Below are 21,307 nucleotides of genomic sequence, written 5' to 3'. Positions count from 1 at the left end.
TTTGGCCGATTTAAAACCCCAAAAATTTAAAATACCCCAATTTAAAATTATTATGTTGATAGCCCGGCCTGGCGGAACAACAGGGTCTTCAATGCGCAACGAAACACCCGGAGGTCGGAGATCTTACGTATTTCCGGGGGCAGTTCATTCCACAGGGCTGGGGCTCCCACAGAGAAGGCCCTCCCCCTGGGTGTCGCCAGCCGACATAACTTGGCTGATGGCACCCTGAGACCCTCTCTGTGGGAGCGGACTGGTCGGTGGGAGGCTATTGGTGGCAGAAGACGGTCTCGAAGGTACCCGGGTCCTATGCCATGGAGCGCTTTAAAGGTGGTAACCAACACCTTGAATCGCAACACCTTCACCGCAATACAATCTAGTGCTGAGCTAGGGGGAAGCTTGTAGACAGCTTCCATGCAGATGGCAGCTATTAACTGACCTTGCTATTCTGAATTCATATTAATATGATTTTGGTTATTTGTACCCTGCTTTTTCTCTGATGTTTCTCCTCAACACAATTGGTTGGGTTGAAGGAGGGATCCAATAACCTGCTTAATTCCATGGGTAATTAGAAACTTGCCCGACCATGGTGACTTGCCCACTAGAGTTATGACCAAGGTATAGACTCAGTTAGAACCACACTCACAATCCCAGTTCCATTTTGCAAAATTTCTCAGCTTGAATGAGTTCCTTATCCGTAGAACTTCTAAATACTGTAAATACAATAGTTGGCAGCTTATTCACTATGCATCTCTGCAATCCTACTCAAATTTAATTGTTCCTTACTTTTACAAGTGGTTAATTACATTGAATTAGATCAATTTTGAGGAGAGGTTCACTTATCACATTAAAGCAAATAACCCATGGGCTGGGTTCACGTAGGAAAGCATGGTTTTTGTTTATGGTTCAGGGTGCAAATGAAACAAATCAGATCTTTCAAATCACATCACAAGTCACGGTTCAACCTGGAATCAGAATCCAGATATCGAACATATAATGCAGTATCAAATAATAGGCTAGACTCAGGATCTGAGTTTAAATTGCTACTCACTTACAAAGCTTTCTGGGAAAACGGGTTCATGTGCTATATTATGGCTTAAAGTGGCAGAGTTAACAGAATACTTTGAAATCCAAACTACAATGTGAATCCAGTCAATAACTAGATCAATTATATCACAGGGTTATTGCAAAGATGAACCAGAGTGAGGAAATATTAGCTTGTGAAAAGAGAGAAATATAATAGCTAAAGCCTAGCAGCCCCATTGATTTTAGGCCATCTAATAAAGCTCAACATTAAGATATAGCATCCGCCTTGTACAATCAGAGATGGAAAGGAGCAAATAAATAACATAGCTCATTGGGTTAAAGCCCAATTACAATGAAGTGCTTTATTGAAATCTACATTTCTAGTACAGGGCAGTCAAAAAGAGCTTGAAAATATTATTACTAAACCTAGTGATCATAACACTGATATTCAAGACAGACACAGTAAGGTTGGCTGATAACCCAAAACAGAATTCATGTTGGGAGCTTCCCAATTTCCTGTATAGAAACAAGTCAGTAATTAAATTACATTCTATTCAAGACTCATAAAGGCACTTTAAAAGTTAGAAACAGATTCCCAACAGAGGTCTTCATTTGACCTGCATTAAAACCAAATTGAACAGCTCTATGGTGCATTGAATTCAACTGTGCTATTAAGCCCTTTGGTTGGAATTGTGAAAAATAAAGACTAGCAGGAACAATAAGAGCTGTCAAAGAATCAGGCTGCTTCCTTATACATTGGCAGTTATTAGAAGTTGGAAGTAGCCACTTACCAATACATTTGTGTAATTAACTGGTAAGTTAGTCATCGTGTGATTTTGTGCACTGCAACACTTAACCAAATTTATAGCATAGGACTAAAATGATTTCTTTCCATAAGTTATGTTAAAGTTGGCATTGCTTTTTTTTAGGATTAGTAACTACTGAGGAGTTAGTTGATCTAATGGTGGAAATGTAAGACCCATTGAGTTCTATTGTTGATGTATGACAAAATGTATGGTCAGGACCAAGAATTTTGTTGCAAACAGAATTAGCCAAAGCAAAGAACAGCTGTACCTAATGCCAGAATTAAAAGATTGCTCTTTTCTTCCTTAAAAAAAAAAAAAAAAAAAAGGGGGGGGAAGCAAGCAAAATATCAGAAAAGGAAACTTTTTAAATAGGAGGAAAATAAGCTTATTTTCTTAAATGCATTATAGAATATGCAATGAATCAAACATAATGCTTGAGTAAGAAACCTAGCATTACACATCTTCAGATGTTCAAAAATGGGAAGAATCTGATAGGTAGTAATAGATAAGAGTAATCAACTCTTCATGTTTTCAGTTACTTAAGTGCATAAAAGCAGACATTTCTTCAAGTATATTTCAAATTTCAGACTCCTCCACCCCTTCAACATAGCAGACCCATTAATTTATCCATGGGTATCACTAATCAATTTTATTTGGAAAAAAAAAAAACAAAGTTACAGAACAGTTTGTGGGAATTTTCTTCCAAAATTTCCAACTGCATTTTTTTTTAAACCAAGGGATACAATTGCTTTATAGTTTTTCAAAAGAAAGATGAAAAATTAAATAAACTGCAACCTTAGTGGTTTATAAACTGGTAATGTGGCTGAACTATAAAGGAAGGGAAATAAGAATACATTTCTTATAAATGCTAAAATGCTCCTTGCTAGGAACAAATAGTATTTTCCCCCTCCACCCCGCCTCCCTTAAATTCATGGTTCACAATTGGGAGCAGTTTAGAATTAAATTGGCAGTTCATTGCAAGTCTTGTGCATGATCCCCTCCAAGCTCATTACTTCTGTATAATTCAATCTCCATTCAACATATTCCCCACTGTACTTTCCAAAATCAGCATTGAGAGTGATCCTTACAAAAACAGGCAAGCACTCTAGAAACTTAAGTAGAAGTTTACAGAGACTGACAAAAAGAAAAAGAAAAAAAAGAAACCAGAAAAAAGACACATCTAAAATTCCTTTGATGGTCTTAAACTTTGGTAGTAACTGAGACTGCTAAATGCTAAAGTCCAGGTATACTGGACGGAAGGGTATTGCCTGCCATTCAGCACAAAAGTTTATAGAAATCCATTCATCTACATTAAGGGTGTAGACAAGAACCTGGTTTGGAATAACATAGAAAAAAAACATCCCACACAATCATATACAATTGAAATGGACAATTTAGAAAGACATACTATAAAAAAGAGATTCTCACAAATGGAGTCAATTCCAGGTCCTACCATTTCTGTAGCATACCATTCATTCATGTAAAAATTATAGAGGGGAATTCTTCTGAAAAATCCTGTTTTATGTATCACGTACATCAATACAATGAAAGGTTTTAGTAATGAAAAGGCAAATGTGTGTAGGATAAGTAAAGGCAAATGCACAAAAAATGTAAAAAAACAAACAAACATCAAAGAGCTCCCATTAAATCGGGTTTTATTACTTCTGGAGCCTGGAAAGGATTTTACTAGGTGGTCAATTAACCTATTTTTGTTCTGGGATGATAATTTAAACCAACAGTAGTATATAACCAAATGAAAAATAATTCTGTTGACACACAATGACGCTGCCTAGAGGAATAGAATAATCTTCGAAGAGCCTGTCTGCAAAAATTAAAATATCTTGTTGGGGTTTGTAAAAAAGACACCCCTCCTTAGTAACTTAAGAAACATCCTAGACATTTAAGAGGGGAAAACTGCCTAAACATTGAAAAAGCAGTGACGTGCAAGTTATACTAGCTGCATGTAATACAATTCTAAAGTCAGGAATTGAGTTTTTGCATGTATAATTAGTTGCAAAGATGTCGAAGGATTTTTCAGAAGAGTTAAAGTACCTTTAAGAGGGAAGGAGAGAGAGGTGGAGCCAGAAGAAAGCTCCCACTCTTGCTGAGAACTGCATTTGCTCACTTCTAAGGAGCACAAGTAGTATCAAAGGCTAGAAAGAGTGAATGTAGACTGTTTTTTTACTCCTGATTTTATTATTTCACACATTTAAAAGTATTCTGAAGTGGCCAAGAGACTCCTCCCTTAATGGCCAAGTCAATCTCAGCTGGTTGCACGTTGTGGGAAGTCCAGGCTGTTTGTCCTGTGGTCCTATGAGACAAACAGCCATGAAGGGATGCTCGTTTCTCCTGTTAGAAGGGGGCATGTGAGAGAAAGAATCAGGTGTGAGGCAGAGGAAAGCAGAACCATTCAGTCGCCAGCCTCATTGTCTTCTGCTGTTTCCCCTGTTGTGGCATTCTCCGCATTCTTGGAGGCCTGGAAAAACAAAGGGAGAGGCAGCTGTATGAAGTTTAAAGCAGTCCCGCCTTTGGTGAGATTCAAAGATCCCAAAGATGTGAGTTATTCTATGTACATGGGAGACTGTATCACACACCCAGACAGATAACAAATTGGACTCCTGGTGGATTACGGGACTGCATCCATGTTTTCCTGGCATGATATGGAAATGGGTTGCGTCTTCTGGGATTCTTCTAGTCTTAGTCTACAGCTGACATTTCCTATCAATCTTTCAAACCATCTTAGCTTTTTGGTGCTGGCCAAGGGTCACCTGCGTGCTGCCACCTGCTGATGGAAAGCCCCAATCCATCTAGAGTTGGGAATTCTCTTTGTGCAACTGGTCCTACCACTTTACACTTCTGCAAATCCAAGTATATTAAAACTTATCTAATGGAATCATTTCTTTTCAACTGTACCTCCTAGAACAGGGGTGTCAAACTTATGTTGTCACAGCGTCGTCACATGATGTATTGCAACTTTTTCTCCTTTGCTACACCGGGTGCGGCCAGTGCACATCCGGCCTGCGGGCCATGAGTTTGACAGCCCTGTCCCAGAATTAAGTATATTGTTAATTTGCTAGAGATTATTAAATGATTATACCCCATTTATCCTGGAGTTAGCAAGCTTTCCCCATCTTCCAAGTCATTTCACTCAAGTAGGTCTACAGAACTAAACATTATATAACATAAAACTGTATGGATTACATATTACACTTAACAATCCACTCAGAGGAAGCAGCTCTGGTAAGAATGATCCAAGGCATAAAAATATTTGAGCTGTCACTACTTGCAGCTCAACTGAGTTACATCACCATATATCCCAGAGCCAAGTTACCTTCTTTTTCTTCTTTTTTTGGGCTTTACGGCTTGTTGAGCTTTGTAGGAGCGCCTAGAAAAAGGGAAAAAAATATCCGGAGTAAAGATACCTAATAAGTGATTCCTCTTTATTCTAAGACAACAAATAAAGAAATTCCTGCCAGCCCTATAGGAATGTAACCAGCCCTACTGTGTTTCCCCAAAAATAAGAGCCTGTCTTATGTTTTTTTGAACCCTGAAATAAGCGCTTGGCCTTATTGCCATGCAATCAAAAGCCCAATTGGGCTTATTATCAAGGGATGTCTTATTTTGGGGGAAACAGGGTAGAATGTTCAACACTTGGAATCACAAAGGAGCAGGGCCACATGTCCTTTGGAGCCAGCTGCTTCAATTTTCACCCATTTGTAGAGAATTATTGCATAGAAAAAGCTAGAAGTCAATCTCTCTCTCTCTTTTTTAAAATGGCTATATAATTCACAATATAAACTAACTTAAGACAGGAAAAATGTTTAATTTTAATTCAAAACAATTTTCACCAGTTCCACTGAATTAGGCATAGTGCCAGAGATATGCCTACTGCTCTGCATTTATGAAATTTGGATATGTTAAACATGTTAAATACGTTTAACATATCCAATAATGAATATTTATAGCAGTGTTTTTACCACCAGAATAGGAAAGTCAAGCCATTCTCTTCACTACAACAAATTTTGTTCTTACAAGAGCACAGTAGTTGTTACTGACCTTCAGATCGGCATCTTGAACTTCAAATTCTGATTTGTAGAGTTCAGGCTCAAAGGGGCCACTGGTTATTCTCATGGGGCCGTTGGGCATTAAAAGCACCGTGAACTTAAACTGGGCCACAAACTCTCCTAGTCAGGGGGAGGGGAGTAGATGATTGACAACAGAGCAAGATAAGCAACCATTAGCAACAAGATAAATGCACAGCAAGAAAACGAAATGCACCAAAAGATCACATTATTTTCGTTCTGCCCCATCTCTTCCCACAAGGAAAATGAATCGGTTCCATGCCTCTAAAATTTGATCTAATCCAAGGCAGCATTTTGTGCAGGTTCCTATCTGAGCAGCAGCTTTCTTGTCTTATTGGCCTGAGATATCATTGCTCCTGATCCAAAAGCCACAACCTTGCTGGCAAATGCCCAATTAGAACTTGTAACTACCATCAACTTTGCCCCTTCCTCTACAGTCGTAAGTTCTATCACTGGGGTTATTATCCCAGCCTTAAGATGCCCTTTTGCTTTAAAATCTGCCAAGCCTCACTGAACTACGAAAACAAGCCTCTTCCAATTTTGCCGGGCTTGGAAGCTGAGGGACGGAAGTCCTGCAGTTACACTGGATTTCAGGGCTCTCACAAATTAGTCCCCCCCACCCTCCGCTTTTCCTATTTTCCAAAGCAGCTTGGTCAGTGATTAGGGATACTGGAAGGTTCCAGGAACACCTGAAAGTCCAGTGGTTTCTCATCCTGCAATGCAATGCTTAGCAACTGCCTCTGGAGGGAAACAGTCTAGCCTGATGCAAGACAAAAATAGCTCTGACATTCGGCAGCAAGTATTCACCTTCTTTCTCATAGAGGACATTAAAGGGCTGGAGCAGCTCATGTTTGGCACATTCTACTACCCCCATCCTGGCCTTCTTTTCATCCTCAAGTGCCCTATGGGAAACAGAATAACAGATTCAGAATCCAACCATTCATCTTTTGGGATTTTCTGATTACTCAACAATTATGTTAGTCTTTTCAGGAAAATAAGCTGGCTCCAAACTGCAAAGAATCCAGCATCTATCCAAGTAAACAACTTGGCACCAACCACAGGATTTAGCTCCAAAGGAACCTTACCTTCTCTAGCCTTTATGACTGCAAATTTGATTTGGACACTGCCTGAGAGTAAAAGGCATAGCATCAAATTGTCTTGCCATCATGTCACTAAAAAAAGGACTGGAAGTTTTCATACAAGCCAGAAAGAGGATTCAATAGAGTACTAGACTCCTTCTTAATTTGTAAAGAGCTTGGTTCATAATTGTATTAAGTCACAATGTAGTTTATTTTGGTATTGTGCAAATGTACTCAATCAGTTTGTTCATTCATGATTACACAAACTCAAGTTTAGTAAACCGAGCGCACCTAGTCAGTGTACTTCCCTTATACAATCTCTTAGATTCCTTCAGCATGCTGTTATACTTCTTAACCAAAAGTTAGTGTCATCAACCTTCGTATCCCTGAGCTATGCAATTTTTTAAAAAAACCCTGCCTTTTACAATATAACTTACTATTTTAAGATATTATTTTAGATTGAGCAGAAACTATTCAGTGGCAAGAATTGTTCAACAGATGAGTAGCCAAGTGGAGGCCTGCTATTGAGCGTTACATACAAACCTGAGAGTGAAAGGCATAGCATCAAATCGTCTCTCCACCTCACTAAAAAAGGCACGGGAAGTTTTCATTTTCAAACCATACTGTTTGGAAGGGTCCCTTTTGTAAATGGTAGTTCTTTGCCCAGCATCCTTGGCCTAAAAACAAACAAGGATAATTCATAACAGTTTCAGCAACACAGTCTGTGTTGTGAGGGCAGCCATATGGCAAGAGAAGAGGGGGGAAAAAAACCTTTCTGAAATACAATTTTGATTTTATAGAATCATTCCCAGTGTAAGTGAATTTTCCAGTTTATTCATTTAGAATCGTAAACCTAACTGGTCTACGAGGGTCATGAAGTATTGCTTTTAAGAACTTGGACTGAATTGCCTCCATTTTTTGCAACACGTTATAGATTTGTGCACCACAAGCTCAGTATGTTGTCCCCCAAAAGCATGATTGTGAGGAAACACAATTATTTCAATTTTTTACTCTTCTATTCAGTCATGTTTCATTCTAAGAGACTGCCAGGACAAGTCCCTGCAGTTTTCTTGGCAAGATATTTAAAAAATGATTTGCCGGTGCCTCTGTGATTTCTATGCTGTGTGGCAAATCTAATTACTGCATTGGAAATTTTGTGTGTGATGAAGTAATCCCAGATACTGAAACATTTAACACAATGCAGTTAAAGGATTTGTTTTGCTCAGTCTGATTGCTGTTAACTTTCTCTTCATAAAGGTCATCTGCACCTAATTTTGTGAATACTGTATGGCTTTTGTTTAATTAATTTCTAGTTTTTCTTCCCTGCACTAAGTGTTTAAGGCTTGTGCTCTATTGAAGATCAACTTGTTTTAGAAATGAATGACTGTGTCATCAGCATAAACCAAAACAGATACTGGGCAGAAAATCCATTTTTTCTTAGAACTTGAATTAGGGAGTGGATATAAAGATTAAATTTAAAACAGGCCAGGATGCAGCCTCTTCTTAGAGTAGAAATTGCAGCCTAAAAAAAATCCTCTACTTGCTATGAGTGCAATAAGACAGTGATCTATAAGTATTTAATATTTTTCACAATAATGAATCAAAAGCTGGCTGCAAATTTCAAAAGTGGCATCAAGGGTATCTTGAGAACGAAAGAATTATTCTTCCACCTTATGACTTAGAATAATACTTTGATCTATTGTTGTTCAACTTGTTCTGAAGCTTCTTGTTCTTCAGCCAAGATTTGCTATTCTAGCCAATCAGTGTGTTTCTCATGCAGATGTATAGCAACCATATCACGAGTAACATTTAAATATTGTATGGAAATATGGCAGGATCAAATTTATTGTCTTTCTTAAAACACTAGGACTATAACAGAACAGCAGACTTTGAGCATCTGAATCTCCTGATCAATGTCAGGAGGGAATCCACCACAGAAACCAACCACTCTGTTAACTTTCATTAATTCTGCAGGAATTAGCAACTTGTGGATTTTCCAAGACATCAGGCCAAGCAACCCAATCAGGAATATATTTTATTATATTATATGAGGTTGGGTGTCTTTGGAATATCCACTTACAGGTAAGATATAAACAGACTTACTTTTCCTTCTCCAGTGCTGATAAGAACATCAATGGCGTATACTTCATGAACCTCAAACTCTGCTTTTTCATGGTCCTTTCTGGATAAGGAATAAACATATAAAGACCATTTCCATCTAAATAGGGTTTGGAAAGTTGCAGAATAATAAACCGCTAATTGAAAATTGTGGATTCCATTTCCTTTTCCATCAAAATTCATTTTTTTTTAAAAAAAAAACAGCAAATCATTCTCAAAACGGGTGAGCATCGGTTCTAAATTGTTTCATACCTTTGTTGGTCTGTAGGGTTCTGGATGATGGTCTTCTCTCCATCTATCACATGCTGTTTTAGCTGGTGTGATAGCATCCCTAACAAGAAAAGAGCTTATGTTAGTATTGGTATTGTAAGGGAGACTTGCATGCTAAGATTTTAAGGCATGCTGTGTTTTGAAATCAAAACTAATACCATAAATACATTTTTGCTTAATGTCTGGTTATATTCATTATCAAAGCAGGAAAATGTGATATTGTTGCTACTGGTAGTTGGCCGTAAAATTCTTTGTAATTTTATTCTTCTTTGTACTTTGTAAAATTATTCAGAGATCATCTTTACATTTTATTGCCCTAAATGATACACAACTCAAGTCTAACACTGTTACAAAGGAAGCCACAACCTCTATTATGTGATGTTTGCACATCTGTTAAGATAGATTGCCTTAACTTCCCTCTTTTCTCCCAGTCTTCAGGTGCTTCACACATCCTAATGTTTTCACACTTTTTCTACTCGTATTCAATAATATTTTATACCACATTTTTGTTCTCTTGCATTGTCTCCACAAGGTTTAGCACTTTCATGCTGTTCGTGTCACCTTCATGCCACTTATGTAGCATTTTTGTGAAGTAAACATAATGCACCGTGCTCATTTTTAACATGGTCCTTCTATACCTTGCATGGTAATAGGAATCTGCAGCTGACTATATTCACTGTTACAATGAGTGCATTTCTAAACATGTTATAGTTGGTCCTTGGGTTATGATCCCACATTCAGCCACTGTTCAAAGTTACCACTGAGCAAGTTATACAGTTAGTCCTCTATTTACAATTGTATTGAAGCCTGCCATCCCTGATGCAGTCATTAAGTGGAGCATGGAGTGCCTCAGCTATGCAGAAAATTCTGGCAGACCTAGTACAGGTGCAGCCCACCTGCCCCGAGTCTCCCAAGGCCTCCCGCGCTCCCTAAGGCACCCCATGCTCTGCTTCTTGCTCCACAGGGTCCCTGCAGGCAACATTAGTTGTGGCTGCTCCCAAAATTGTGTCTGTTTCTGGGACAACCACACAGCCTGTGAGGATGCTGAGGGGCAGAGCGACCTGTTCTCCTTTCTCAACATGATCTCCAGAGCTTTGTAGGAAGGTTGCATGGCGCAGTGGCTGATTCCAGATCTATAATAAAAGGTAAATAAACTGATTGATAATGGGGGTGGGGGAGTGGGGAGTATGTTGTGAGACCCAGAAGAATGTGAAGAAAACTTTGGGAAGGAAAGCCAACTGATCTGCCAGGCAGCTTCCCTAAGTACATGGTACCATCCTGGAAGCAGGTTCCATTTTGGAGTGGCAACAATTCTTTGCAGCCACTCCCAAAATCAGGCCTGCTTCCAGGATGGCACTGTATGGTCTCTGTATATAGTATATATAACATAGGGAGGCAGCATGGTGGAATGGTTACTTCCCAAAAGAGATTTACAGTAAGTGACCCGTTCCAGTAAGCATAATTGTGAGACCCAAAGAGGTGGGAAACAGGCCCAAGGCCTGAGGAAATGCAGTTAGGCGGAAAGGAGTATGGTGCATCTCAGTGTGGGGGACGGAGTAGGGCACATGTAAGCTGGGGACATGCTGCAGTGCTGGGCTGGGCTAGGCCTCTTCCCGCAAGGCACGTTGTACTCCAGTTAATGACCTATACAGGCATTTAACAACTGCAATCCAGAGAGTTGGGCTTGGGGTCATTAAGGAAGGCAATCACAAAGACCATTACAACTTATGACCATAAAGGGCAGGCTCCATTACAGTTGTTAAGTCATGGACCACCTGTATTATTCTGCATCATTCTTCATCCAGCCAACTCTTACCTTCAATTGGTGTGCAGTTAAACGAATGAGCAATCTTGTTCCAGGCATCTGTTACTTGTGAATTCTGTTAAGAATATGGACACGATTCAAATATGCAATTAAAAACTGCCTCATACCCTATTTCCTATTTCACTTTTTTAGAAATTTATGACATAGGATAGGAATTTATAATATTCATTAAAGCACAGGTGATTTTTTTAGTTCCTCACTGAAAACTGCAAAAGATGCCTATGCTTTAATGACCAGCAAAGAGGTATTACTTTGTGCAAACTCGGAAAGATCCAATCAATTACAAAGGGTGAACAGCGTAACACAATAATATGAACTCCAAAGCCGTAACACAAAAATTATTCTGTATTACAAGAGAGGGAAAAAAGCTTCCAATTCAAGAGCAAGATGCTAAGGGGAAAAGCTAAGCTTATCAAAACCTAGGAGATAAGGATAGATTAATAAAATGGAAGAAAGAAAGGTCAGTCCCATTTTTAAAAAATTTTAAGCTGCCGAGTATTTATGCCACCATTTTGAAAACACATCCAGAACATCAAGGTGTTTCCAGGACACTCAACTTTTTGTTAAGCAAAGGGTTAAATACTGACTGGATATTTATAAGCCCTTTAAAGGCAATGTGCGATTCTCTAGCTATTGCTGAAGTGCTACCCCTGTCCTCTCAGACTATCAGTTATGCTGGCCAGGGCTGAGTTTTGAGAGGCCAGTTGGCCATCTTCGCTCTGCAGTCTGAAAGCAACCGTAACAAACTTTTATGAAGAAGGCCTCACAGCTCAGTCTAGACTACACTCTAGATTTCTCACATTACCTCCTCTCAGAAAAAGTCAAGTTTCTTATTCGTATATTCAGAATTATTTCAAGCTTGAACGGGAGCTGGAAAGTCTTGGCCACCTTTCTCAAACTGCCACAGTCCATGTGAAAAGGTAGCTGCCTATTATTACCTGGTTTCCTGGCTTGACCAAGCGCAGGGCAGCTTCGGCACAGAGGTGAGCGGCTTTTATGACATCAGCTTTGCGACCTGTCACTGGAGTTTCCTGAAATGGGGAGAAAATAATAATACAGAAGCATACATTTTAAAAGTGAAAAAAAGAGAACTTTCTAGTCAACATGTAAGAAATAAACCTTAGAACTTATCAGATTTAAATATTCTGTTCAGAATTTAGCTGCACTGTGCATAAAAGATATAACCTGGCTAAATGTGATTTTTTTTCCCTTTCCTGACTATATGAAACTTTATCTTGATTAGGCCCAGATGCTTTGCCACATAAGACCTGCAAGACATTTGGGGTCCACGAGATATTATTTTCCCCAGTATCCTTCTGATGCCAGATTAATACCTCCTATGATTCAAAAATCTTAATTGCCAAAAAAGAGAAATAATAATCCATATGGCCATTATTCTTTATTAGACAAATTCAATTATTTCATTGAGCCCACTGGAGTTGGATGACTGTAATAAATTTGAACAAATGAATGAATTCAGAGATGCCCTTATTGCTATATCTGCAGCAACTGACTGGAAGAACAAAAGACACCTTAATGTAACACAGTATGACTCATGCTTAATCTTTTATTATTCATTACCATCTTCTGTCCTATCAGTGGTTTTAATAATTTTGATATCTTTTTTTTTTCCTGACTGCCCTGGTCAAACTGAATAGGATAAATCCTTCAAAAAGCTGTGAATAATATATAATGATCTGATCAATCAATATAGCTGTTTGCTCTTTTGAGCAGTGATAGATATCAACACTATACACGGATTCAACCGCTCACATTAATAGAGGCAGCCATGGCAGATGGCAAATTCACTGAGCATAAACATTTTCAATAAGAAATGTCACTAAAAGCAAATTGCTTGAATAAGAACCTTAAGTATGGACATTTAGCAAAAGAAAACCTGAAAGCCATGGTTTCATATGCCTACAACACGGTTTAATACAGTCACTTAAGCCAGCTTGATCTCAGATCATGTTTATGAACTACCTTTCCAAAATACCTAGGAGGCTAGAAACTGGCTGAGCCAGGGGGAAGAGTCAAAAGGAGACTTAGTCTAGAAACCCTTCCACGTTCTGTGCTTGACTTTGATGCATTTCTTTTTGTCCTTGGCTTCATACTTGATCTTGGCTTCATTCCCTGCCTCTTTAGCAGCCTCTTCTAACCCAACTGCCAAAAAGCAAGGCAAGAGAGGGCCGCTGATGTCTTGGGTCTTTAAGAGCATTCATTGTCGATAGGTACATAAAGCTCCACTGTGTTCTTTGCCTTTCTAATTATATTTTAGATTCTTTTTCTGCTAAGTGACGTTGGCCTTGGTCTTCTCCTGTGGTACTGGGTTTAGCTTTCCCTGGCAAGCCTTCAACCTTCTTTTCCTGACAACAGGATTAGTAATTGGGTTGTTGTTTTCTCCAAGATCCCTCCACGGGTTCTCAGGTCACCCCACTTCCTCGTGTCTGCTAGAGTTTCTGGCTATTGCCCACACTATCATTCTGCCATGCTCTTTCTGGCCTTCTCTGACTTCTTCCTCTGGCCTGCACATAGGCTTCCTCTGTTCTGTTGCTGCTTCCTAGGCTAAGGTAGCTCAGCCAGTGGTGGGTTTCTACCGGTTCACCCCGGGAGGCTCTGCCTACCTGCCCGGACATCATCATGGACGCTCTGCACATGCGCAGAAGCGCTGCACGCATTCAGAGTTCCGAATCGGTAGCGAAGGTAAGTGAAACTCACTACTGAGCTCAGCCCTTTTGAAAGGCCATCTCCCATTCCTTTCCTGGGCAGGCCCTTTAAAAAAGAGACACCTGAGAGAAAGGCAAGGGCATTTCCACTGCTGTGGCCATCTATTTGGAACTCCAGCGCAAGCCCTTTCTACTTAGGGATGCTGTTTATATAAATTCCCTCTACTAGAACAAATCCACTTTGACTGTTTGTGATTTCTCAAAGCTGCATGCAAATCACTTACTTTTGATGCCTCAATGACAAAGGTATGTGCTACATTTGCTATGAAGCCATCCACATGGACTCCCAAGTCACTGCAACACAGAGGGGAAAAGGTTTAAAATGTTGTTTTTTTTAAATGAGAAACCAGGATGATTCTTGTGACATTCTAAGGTTTAAATGTTGTGCGTAGAAGTTACTTGTCCTCAGGGTCTCAAACATACTATAGTAAAACCGGCAGTCCACACCCTGGCAGCTAAACCAACAATTTGGTAAGCAGGGCACAGCCAACTGACTTTATTCTGCCTCTGTCATGAGAAATCCACATTATGTCAAAAGCAGTCCTGCACAGTATGTCAGTGATACGTTTCTGAATCTCATAGAGGCTCGTCTTGTGTAGCTCGGTTCAGTAAAGGAATTAAGTAAAAAAACTAGCACAAAAAAAATTAATCAAAGGCACTTACATTTTGATTAAATCACCATCTTTAAGGATGTAATCCTGGTCACTCTTCAAGGGCGAGAAGTGACAGACACAGTTATTTACCGATATACTTGTGGGAAAGGCAATACCTACACAAAAAAGGGAGTAGCAGTGAATTCACACTAGTCCTGTAACATCTCCCAACTTGAAATATATTAGTTGACTATACAAATTTTATCACTTTACTATTAAGAGACTTGGTCTTGCTTCTGCCAACCTAGCAGTTCAAAAGCACGTAAAAAATGCAAGTAGAAAAATAAGGATCGCCTTTGGTGGGAAGGTTTTGTTATCCATTTTTAAATCAAGACAGAAATAAATGGAGTCATACTCTGGATCTTCATATAATTCAGAAACTTTACCTGCCCCACAAACTGCTCATTTGAATTATATTCTTTTTGCTGACACTGTGAGCATACAGTATTTACTAAAGCTGCACAAACTTGTCTTGTAACAACAGCTTCTTTGGGCTTGGTCAGTATTTAGAGACACTTAAGGTGTAACCATGAATAGCTAAAGAGGCATAAACTATTTTTTCAGACTCTTCCCAAAAGTTACAAGGCATGTGATGAAGCTACTTCTCAGTCAAGAGGTGAAGGCGAATTCAGCCACTCTACTGCTGTAATCTTACTGCATGCTCAGATGGAAATAAACCCTGGTTTGTTCAATAGGGTGATCTTCCAAGTGTGGACTGGTTTGAAACACATCATGTAGCTAATATATTATTCTCTGGAACCAAAGAAAAGTCATTCAAGATACTGACTTAAATCAGGAACCCCATTTCCGATTACTTCCTAATACATAGGCCAGATAATACCATTAATCTTTAAATAGGCTTACATTCTTTACCGCTAAGACTGACAACATTTATGTTACTTTAAAATCCCTAAGAACGTTGATGTGGTTTGGTTTTCATATGTGAGCATAATCCAAGGTGTTGATTATCACCTTTAAAGCTCTTCATGTCTTAAGATCTGAGTATCTCCAGGACAGTCAACTTCCACTGGTCTCTGCCCTTCCACCAAGATTTGGAAGGTCCCTTCCTGCATGGAATGTCACCTTCCAAGAAGTTGCAAATTTTTGGGAAATTTCTGAGCAATGTCTGTCTCTATGACAGCATTTCCCCAAAGATTAGATCAGTAGCCATGATCCTGTTTTTTTTAAAAAACCAAAGGTTTTTTTCATCATGCCTTCGTGTTTTGACATACTGTATCTTCTTCCTCTTGATTAGCAGTATCTAGATGTAAGTCATGGTATTAGTCTCTGGGATATTTTAGATTGTATGTTTTTATACAATTACTGAATTAGGTATGCAGCTCAGAGGTATGCATTAGGTATAAATTAGGTATGCAGCTCAGAGCTGCCTATGAGCCCAGGGAATAAACAAATAAACTAACACTTTAGAAGTTCTGCAACGCTTCAAAGTACATAAATTCAAGAAAAGGAAGTGGAAAATTGATAAACCAGCTGCTCACAGTATCAAATCACCCACTAGGACAGAACAAACAAAACTTTAATTCACTGTTTTCAGTTAACCAGATATCACAGGCTTCTAGAAACATGAGCAGCACCACAGACAAGGCTTCGCAGAAGTTAACAAACTTACAAACAACCAGGGCTGTGCAAAAATATGGATTTGAAAAGCAAAATAAGATTTGGAGTACACATGAGAGCATACACAATAACTGCTGGGAATTGTGTAAACCAGGGATATGTAAAAAAATAATAATTGTGAATTACTGTATTGTATAAGGAACAACTAGCGTAAAGTGGTCTGGCCTGATCTGTGTTTCATATGTGTTGATTTGAGATAAAATAAGGTTCTTTTGCTCCAGACACTGATCTGAAGTGCTATTTTAAGGAGAGATATTGCAAGGGGGGATTTAAAAGAAAGAGAAAGCCAAAGTTGAGAGATTTCTTTTACAGCAACATGCACCTGTATCAGTAACAGTAATATGGCAAGTTGTGAAAGGTGAATAAAGAGAGGCCAGTTGCTTACATGGCCTTTGGAACATTGAAGAGGGCCATATGTAGTGCAGAAGCCCCCACTTTCACCATGAGGCCAGCAGGGATGGCAAATGAGGAAAAGTAAATGAAAAGGAAAGTTAGGAAAATCAAAGAAAGTCCATCAGTTGGATCTGCTACTCTGGGATCTATTGGGACCACTGAAGGAAGAAGCAGATGGACAGATGGCAATAGCAGCCCTTGAAAAAAATCTGCTCTTTTCTTTTGAAGGAGGGAAAGGAACAACAATCGTTTACTTCTCTGATAAAATTACCGTGGGATCCCTCCACATTTTGTTTGAGACAAAATTTGGAAAAATTAAAGGGTTCAATGTTTTGTAATTTGTGATTTGTAAGAAACCCCCAGAATATGATTTGTTTCTAGTTTGAAACAAAAAAAATACCATTGTTCTTTTTGTGCACACTTCTACCTTGAGCCAAATGTGTCTTTTCCTGGCACTGCACATCAGTTGTAGAAGGCAGCCATGCAAATCTAAGAAAAGAGGCTGCATGCATCGCTCCACATCACATTTTATCCTTCAATTCTACAGCCTAGTAACTAGTTCAAACCCCACAAAGAAAGTTAAGAGATGGAAATCTGGCTGAGCTTTGCTGGCAGCAGTAAATACTTTTGACTATATTCCAGTAATTCCAATATCAACACCTTGACATACTTTAATGCATGAAATAATGAATAGAATTTAAATAGGAATAATTGATATGTTAAAAAAAACATTGTAGCTGCATAATACCTTTCTTTATATCTTTCTCTTTCTTAAAGATTTTGCCAGTTTCTTCCATGATCATGACATCTCCTTTCTCACATAAGCTGAGGACAGATACTCCAGATTTAGCTGCCTCTACCACTGTACGCAAGACACCTGAAGTTCAACAGAAAAATACAAATTAATGTTAATGGATTTTAAAATTTCATAGTATTTTGATACACCAAATCAGTAGTTGTTTTATTTTTCATCCACCTCATTATCAGCAGCATACAGTCTGCTTGAAAGAAAATCCTTTCTTTCCTTCTAACTGAAGGATACTGGTCCACATGTTCAGTACATCATTTTAATTCATATTTAAGCATACATCCTATTTTTAAAAATGACTGACATCAGTAAAACTTCCTTCAACCCAAACCTGATTAGGATACAATTCAAAAAGACAAAGAAAACCCATGCTGTCTTATAATAGCCATCTCGGATTGTACTCATGAGCAAATAGCAAACTGGCCCATCTTTGGCCAGTGAATTATTATAAGTAAGTTTACATGGGTTATGTCAGAACTTGGGCAATAGAACATTCAGTCTTTTCAAAAAATGCAACATAATGCTATCCTGAAATGCACTGTGATTCCAATAGAATTTTGGTAATAGCAGTCCCAAGGGACATTCAAAGCCACAAAATGTAATATACAATGCCACTAAGACTATATGTAAGACAGCATAATATAATTTTAACATTTGAATTCAGATTAGACAGTATGTCTACATCAACTGCCCAGTCAAAAGAGCCTTGGTAGTACAGTGGTTTAAAGCACCCTGTTATTAACACAGTTGCCTGCAATTACTGTAAGTTCGAATCTCACCAGGCTCAAGGTTGACTCAGCCTTCCATCCTTTCTAAGGTAGGTAAATTGAGGACCCAGATTGTGGGGGCATAAGCTGACTTTGTATAAATATACAAAAGGATGAAGGCTATTGCTTAACGCATTGTAAGCTGCCCTGAGTCTCTGGAGAAGGGCGGCATATAAATCAAATTAAAAAAAAAAAAACTGCCCAGTCAAAATGTATCAAATTCTGTCTTTATGCAAATTAGTATGCATTGAATTAAGAGAACCTAGCTATGTCAAAGCACTGTAAAAACTTTAAAAAATGTTTTCAGAACTCTAATTAAACATGCATAGGGTGGTGAAATCTTTAAGAACTCACTCTATCCCATTATGGTAGTTTTTCCAGTCTGGCATCTTTCTGCCCTCAAGAAACTCCCTGTCCAATTTAAACTTACAGTTTTGAGGGCCTTTGTAGTTCTGTGAATTTAAGAAGCATCTTAGTAGCTACATAGGTTCTCAGGGGCTGCAGTAAGATTAGTGCATGAAATTCCATACATGCCCAATTATAAAAACCCAACAGACTGCTTACAAGAGGAAAATTCCTTCTTCTAAACCCAGTAAAGAACAGCTCTCTATTTTCCTCTAGTCTCTCCCAGTAGGCAAGTAATTTATTTTTTGCAGGTTAGTTAATTCTTGGGTGCTTATTTCCATTAAAATAAGACCTCTATAAAATAAATGTTTTAACAACATCTACCAATAAGAACACGTAATTAATTTATGTAAAACACAAGAGAATCAGAACTGAACACATTTGATAATACATTTTATATTTGGTAGTAAAAAACAATGCCAGATACATATTTTTTTGTGATCGTCCAAATTATTTTAGGTGAAATATAACCAGTAAATATAGGTTAATACACAATTTAAAACAATGTAGATGATCTCAGTTGGCTGCATAAATAATTATCATCCTTCTTAGTTAAGTTATGATCTATTTTATGTTACGTTAACATGCCTGCTAAAAAGGCATGGAAAGGACTGTTAAACCCCACCTCCAGGAAAAATTATGATTGAGAAATAAACTATTCTCTCTCTCTCTCTTACTGTGTGAGCAAATGTAAAGCTAACATCTGCAGCTAAGCCTTCCATCCTTACTTTAGATTCTGAATGTTTCCCAGTAACATTTATTATGGCGCATCTGCACCAAGCAGTTTATCCGAAAGCGGACAAAGTCTGAAGCTTCTGCTCCTTGCCAGAGCAAAAATACATTAAAAAAAAAAAGATAAGCTAGATATATCTCTAATGAAGCAAGCCAGGTATTTGATTACTCAATCTGTCAGTGCCTGTTTGTTCGCACTATAAAGACCATTGGAGTTGGGAGGAGGAGAGGAAAAAAAAAACAGTCAAGTGTGCTATATATACATACTTGGTTTGCTCAAAGGGAAAGCCTCCATCTCTCCAAACAGAGGCATAAGTTATGGCTGAGCTGTAATAAAAGACTTCCCTTTGCCGATCTCCGCGCCGGCCTAATTATCGACTTCCTAGAATACGGTGTGTGTGTGTGTGTGTGTGTGTTTTAAGGTGATCTGATCCGAAGCAGACATTCTTCCTTAAACAAAAGGGGGGAAAACCTGGGAGGCCGCCAGGACGTCGGAAGATAGTGAAGGAGAGGAGAGAGCGAGCGCCAGCAGCAGCAGCACATGGCAAGTCCCAGACCATGTGCCTTGCAGTTCTCGGAGGACGGCGTCTCCATTCAGCAAACACCCCCCCCCCCACTCCGGAGAACGGGGGGGGGGGGATGAGATCGAGGATCCTCCCGCCCCCCCCCCAAAAATCCCACCACCTAATAAAGGACGAATATCATTCCTCTTTTTAAGAATATTTACCAAAGGAGTCGGAGGTTAGCAAGCGAAAAGTCCCCCCCCCCACGCCAAGCCAAGGGGGATTAATTCAAGTAAAACTATTACATTTCCCTTCCAGGTTTTTTTCTTTTTTGGGGGGGGGGGGTTTACTAAAGCTGGAGACAAAAAGAACATAAAAGACGGGGGAAATATATATGTGTATATATTTAAAAAGTACACAGGAGAGAGATCGAGGATCACGGGCAGCTGGACTCCTCCTGGAAAATCGCCCCAAGAGATTGTGTGTGTGTGTGTGTGTGTGTGTGTGTGTGTGTGTGTGTGTCCGCCCTAGTCCTAGATGGGACAGCTACACAAATGGGTCTCTCTCCCTCTCTCTCTCTCTTTCTCCCCCCCCCCCACACCTCCTTCCCCGATCCAAGGCTCTCTTCTTTCCAGCCCGACTTGCACCCGGTTTCTTTCCGTCCTGCCTGGCGAGATACGCCCCCGGGACTCCCGCGATCTCTCCCACCCCACCTTCCCTTCTCTTGTCACCCCCGCTTGTCCTGCCAGGGTTCCTGCGCTCCCCTGACAGCTCGGGGACGCCCTTCCACCCCAGGCCACCGTCCCAGCCTCCCGCAACGCCGGCCCGCACTCACGGTTGGCGATCTCTCCCCCCATCTTGTACTTGTTCACCACCACGTCTTCCGCGATCGTCAGCTCGGCCGCTTCTTCCTCGCCCGACATGGTCGGACCGAGCCGCGCCGCCGCCGCCTCCTCCTCTCGCCTCAAGCCTTTTCCCTCTCCACGCTCCGCGGAGGAGGAGGAGGAGGAGGAGGAGGAAGAAGAAGAGGGGCGGGTGGTGGTGGCGGTACTGGTGGTGGTGGTGGTGGTGGTGGCTGCCGCGCTCGCCGACACCGCCTCGCCTCACCAAGACGGAACGCGAGACAGGCTGGAAAGGGAGCGAGCGCGCGGGCTTTGCGCGGGGCACGCTGGGTAGCGAGTCCACTCCGTCGGCGGCGAAAGAACTACAACTCCCGTCGGGCCGAGGACGAAGCAAGTTGGCGAGGCACGACGGGAAAAAAGAGCCCTCTATTTTTTTTTTATTTTTTTTTTTTTCCGAACTAGCGCCTCTGAATGGCCGGGGACGAGATTTGCAGGCGGGCTCTTTCTTCCCTCTTGGTTCTCTGACGTTTATTCTGACTTTTCTCTTTTACTTTGGCGACTTTCCCGTGGCGTTTGGTGAGCTCTTCTGCTCTTGCGAATTAACCTAGTAATGCCGGTCCTTGGTTGTGTGAATGCC

General features: G+C 40.0%; 1 protein-coding gene across 1 annotated transcript; it reads right to left on the bottom strand.

Annotated features, from left to right (window-relative positions):
• Positions 1 to 1,354: 1,354 nt before the first annotated feature.
• PA2G4 (proliferation-associated 2G4) lies at positions 1,355 to 21,106 on the bottom strand. The gene is made up of 13 exons (XM_034412603.3): positions 20,664 to 21,106; positions 17,362 to 17,490; positions 14,593 to 14,698; positions 14,154 to 14,223; positions 12,142 to 12,234; positions 11,195 to 11,258; positions 9,361 to 9,439; positions 9,094 to 9,172; positions 7,534 to 7,667; positions 6,719 to 6,813; positions 5,886 to 6,013; positions 5,161 to 5,214; positions 1,355 to 4,305 (listed from the first exon to the last, which is right to left on the bottom strand). Exons 1-13 carry the CDS (start codon positions 20,749 to 20,751, stop codon positions 4,240 to 4,242), a joined length of 1,185 nt encoding a protein of 394 aa, XP_034268494.1. The 5' UTR covers positions 20,752 to 21,106; the 3' UTR covers positions 1,355 to 4,239.
• Positions 21,107 to 21,307: the final 201 nt, after the last annotated feature.

Source organism: Pantherophis guttatus, chromosome 2, assembly GCF_059756535.1.
Source record: "Pantherophis guttatus breed Tessera chromosome 2, ASM5975653v1, whole genome shotgun sequence".
Lineage (NCBI taxonomy): Eukaryota > Metazoa > Chordata > Lepidosauria > Squamata > Colubridae > Pantherophis > Pantherophis guttatus.
The sequence above is the reverse complement of the archived record's forward strand: the minus strand, read 5'-3'. Positions and strand labels throughout refer to the sequence as shown.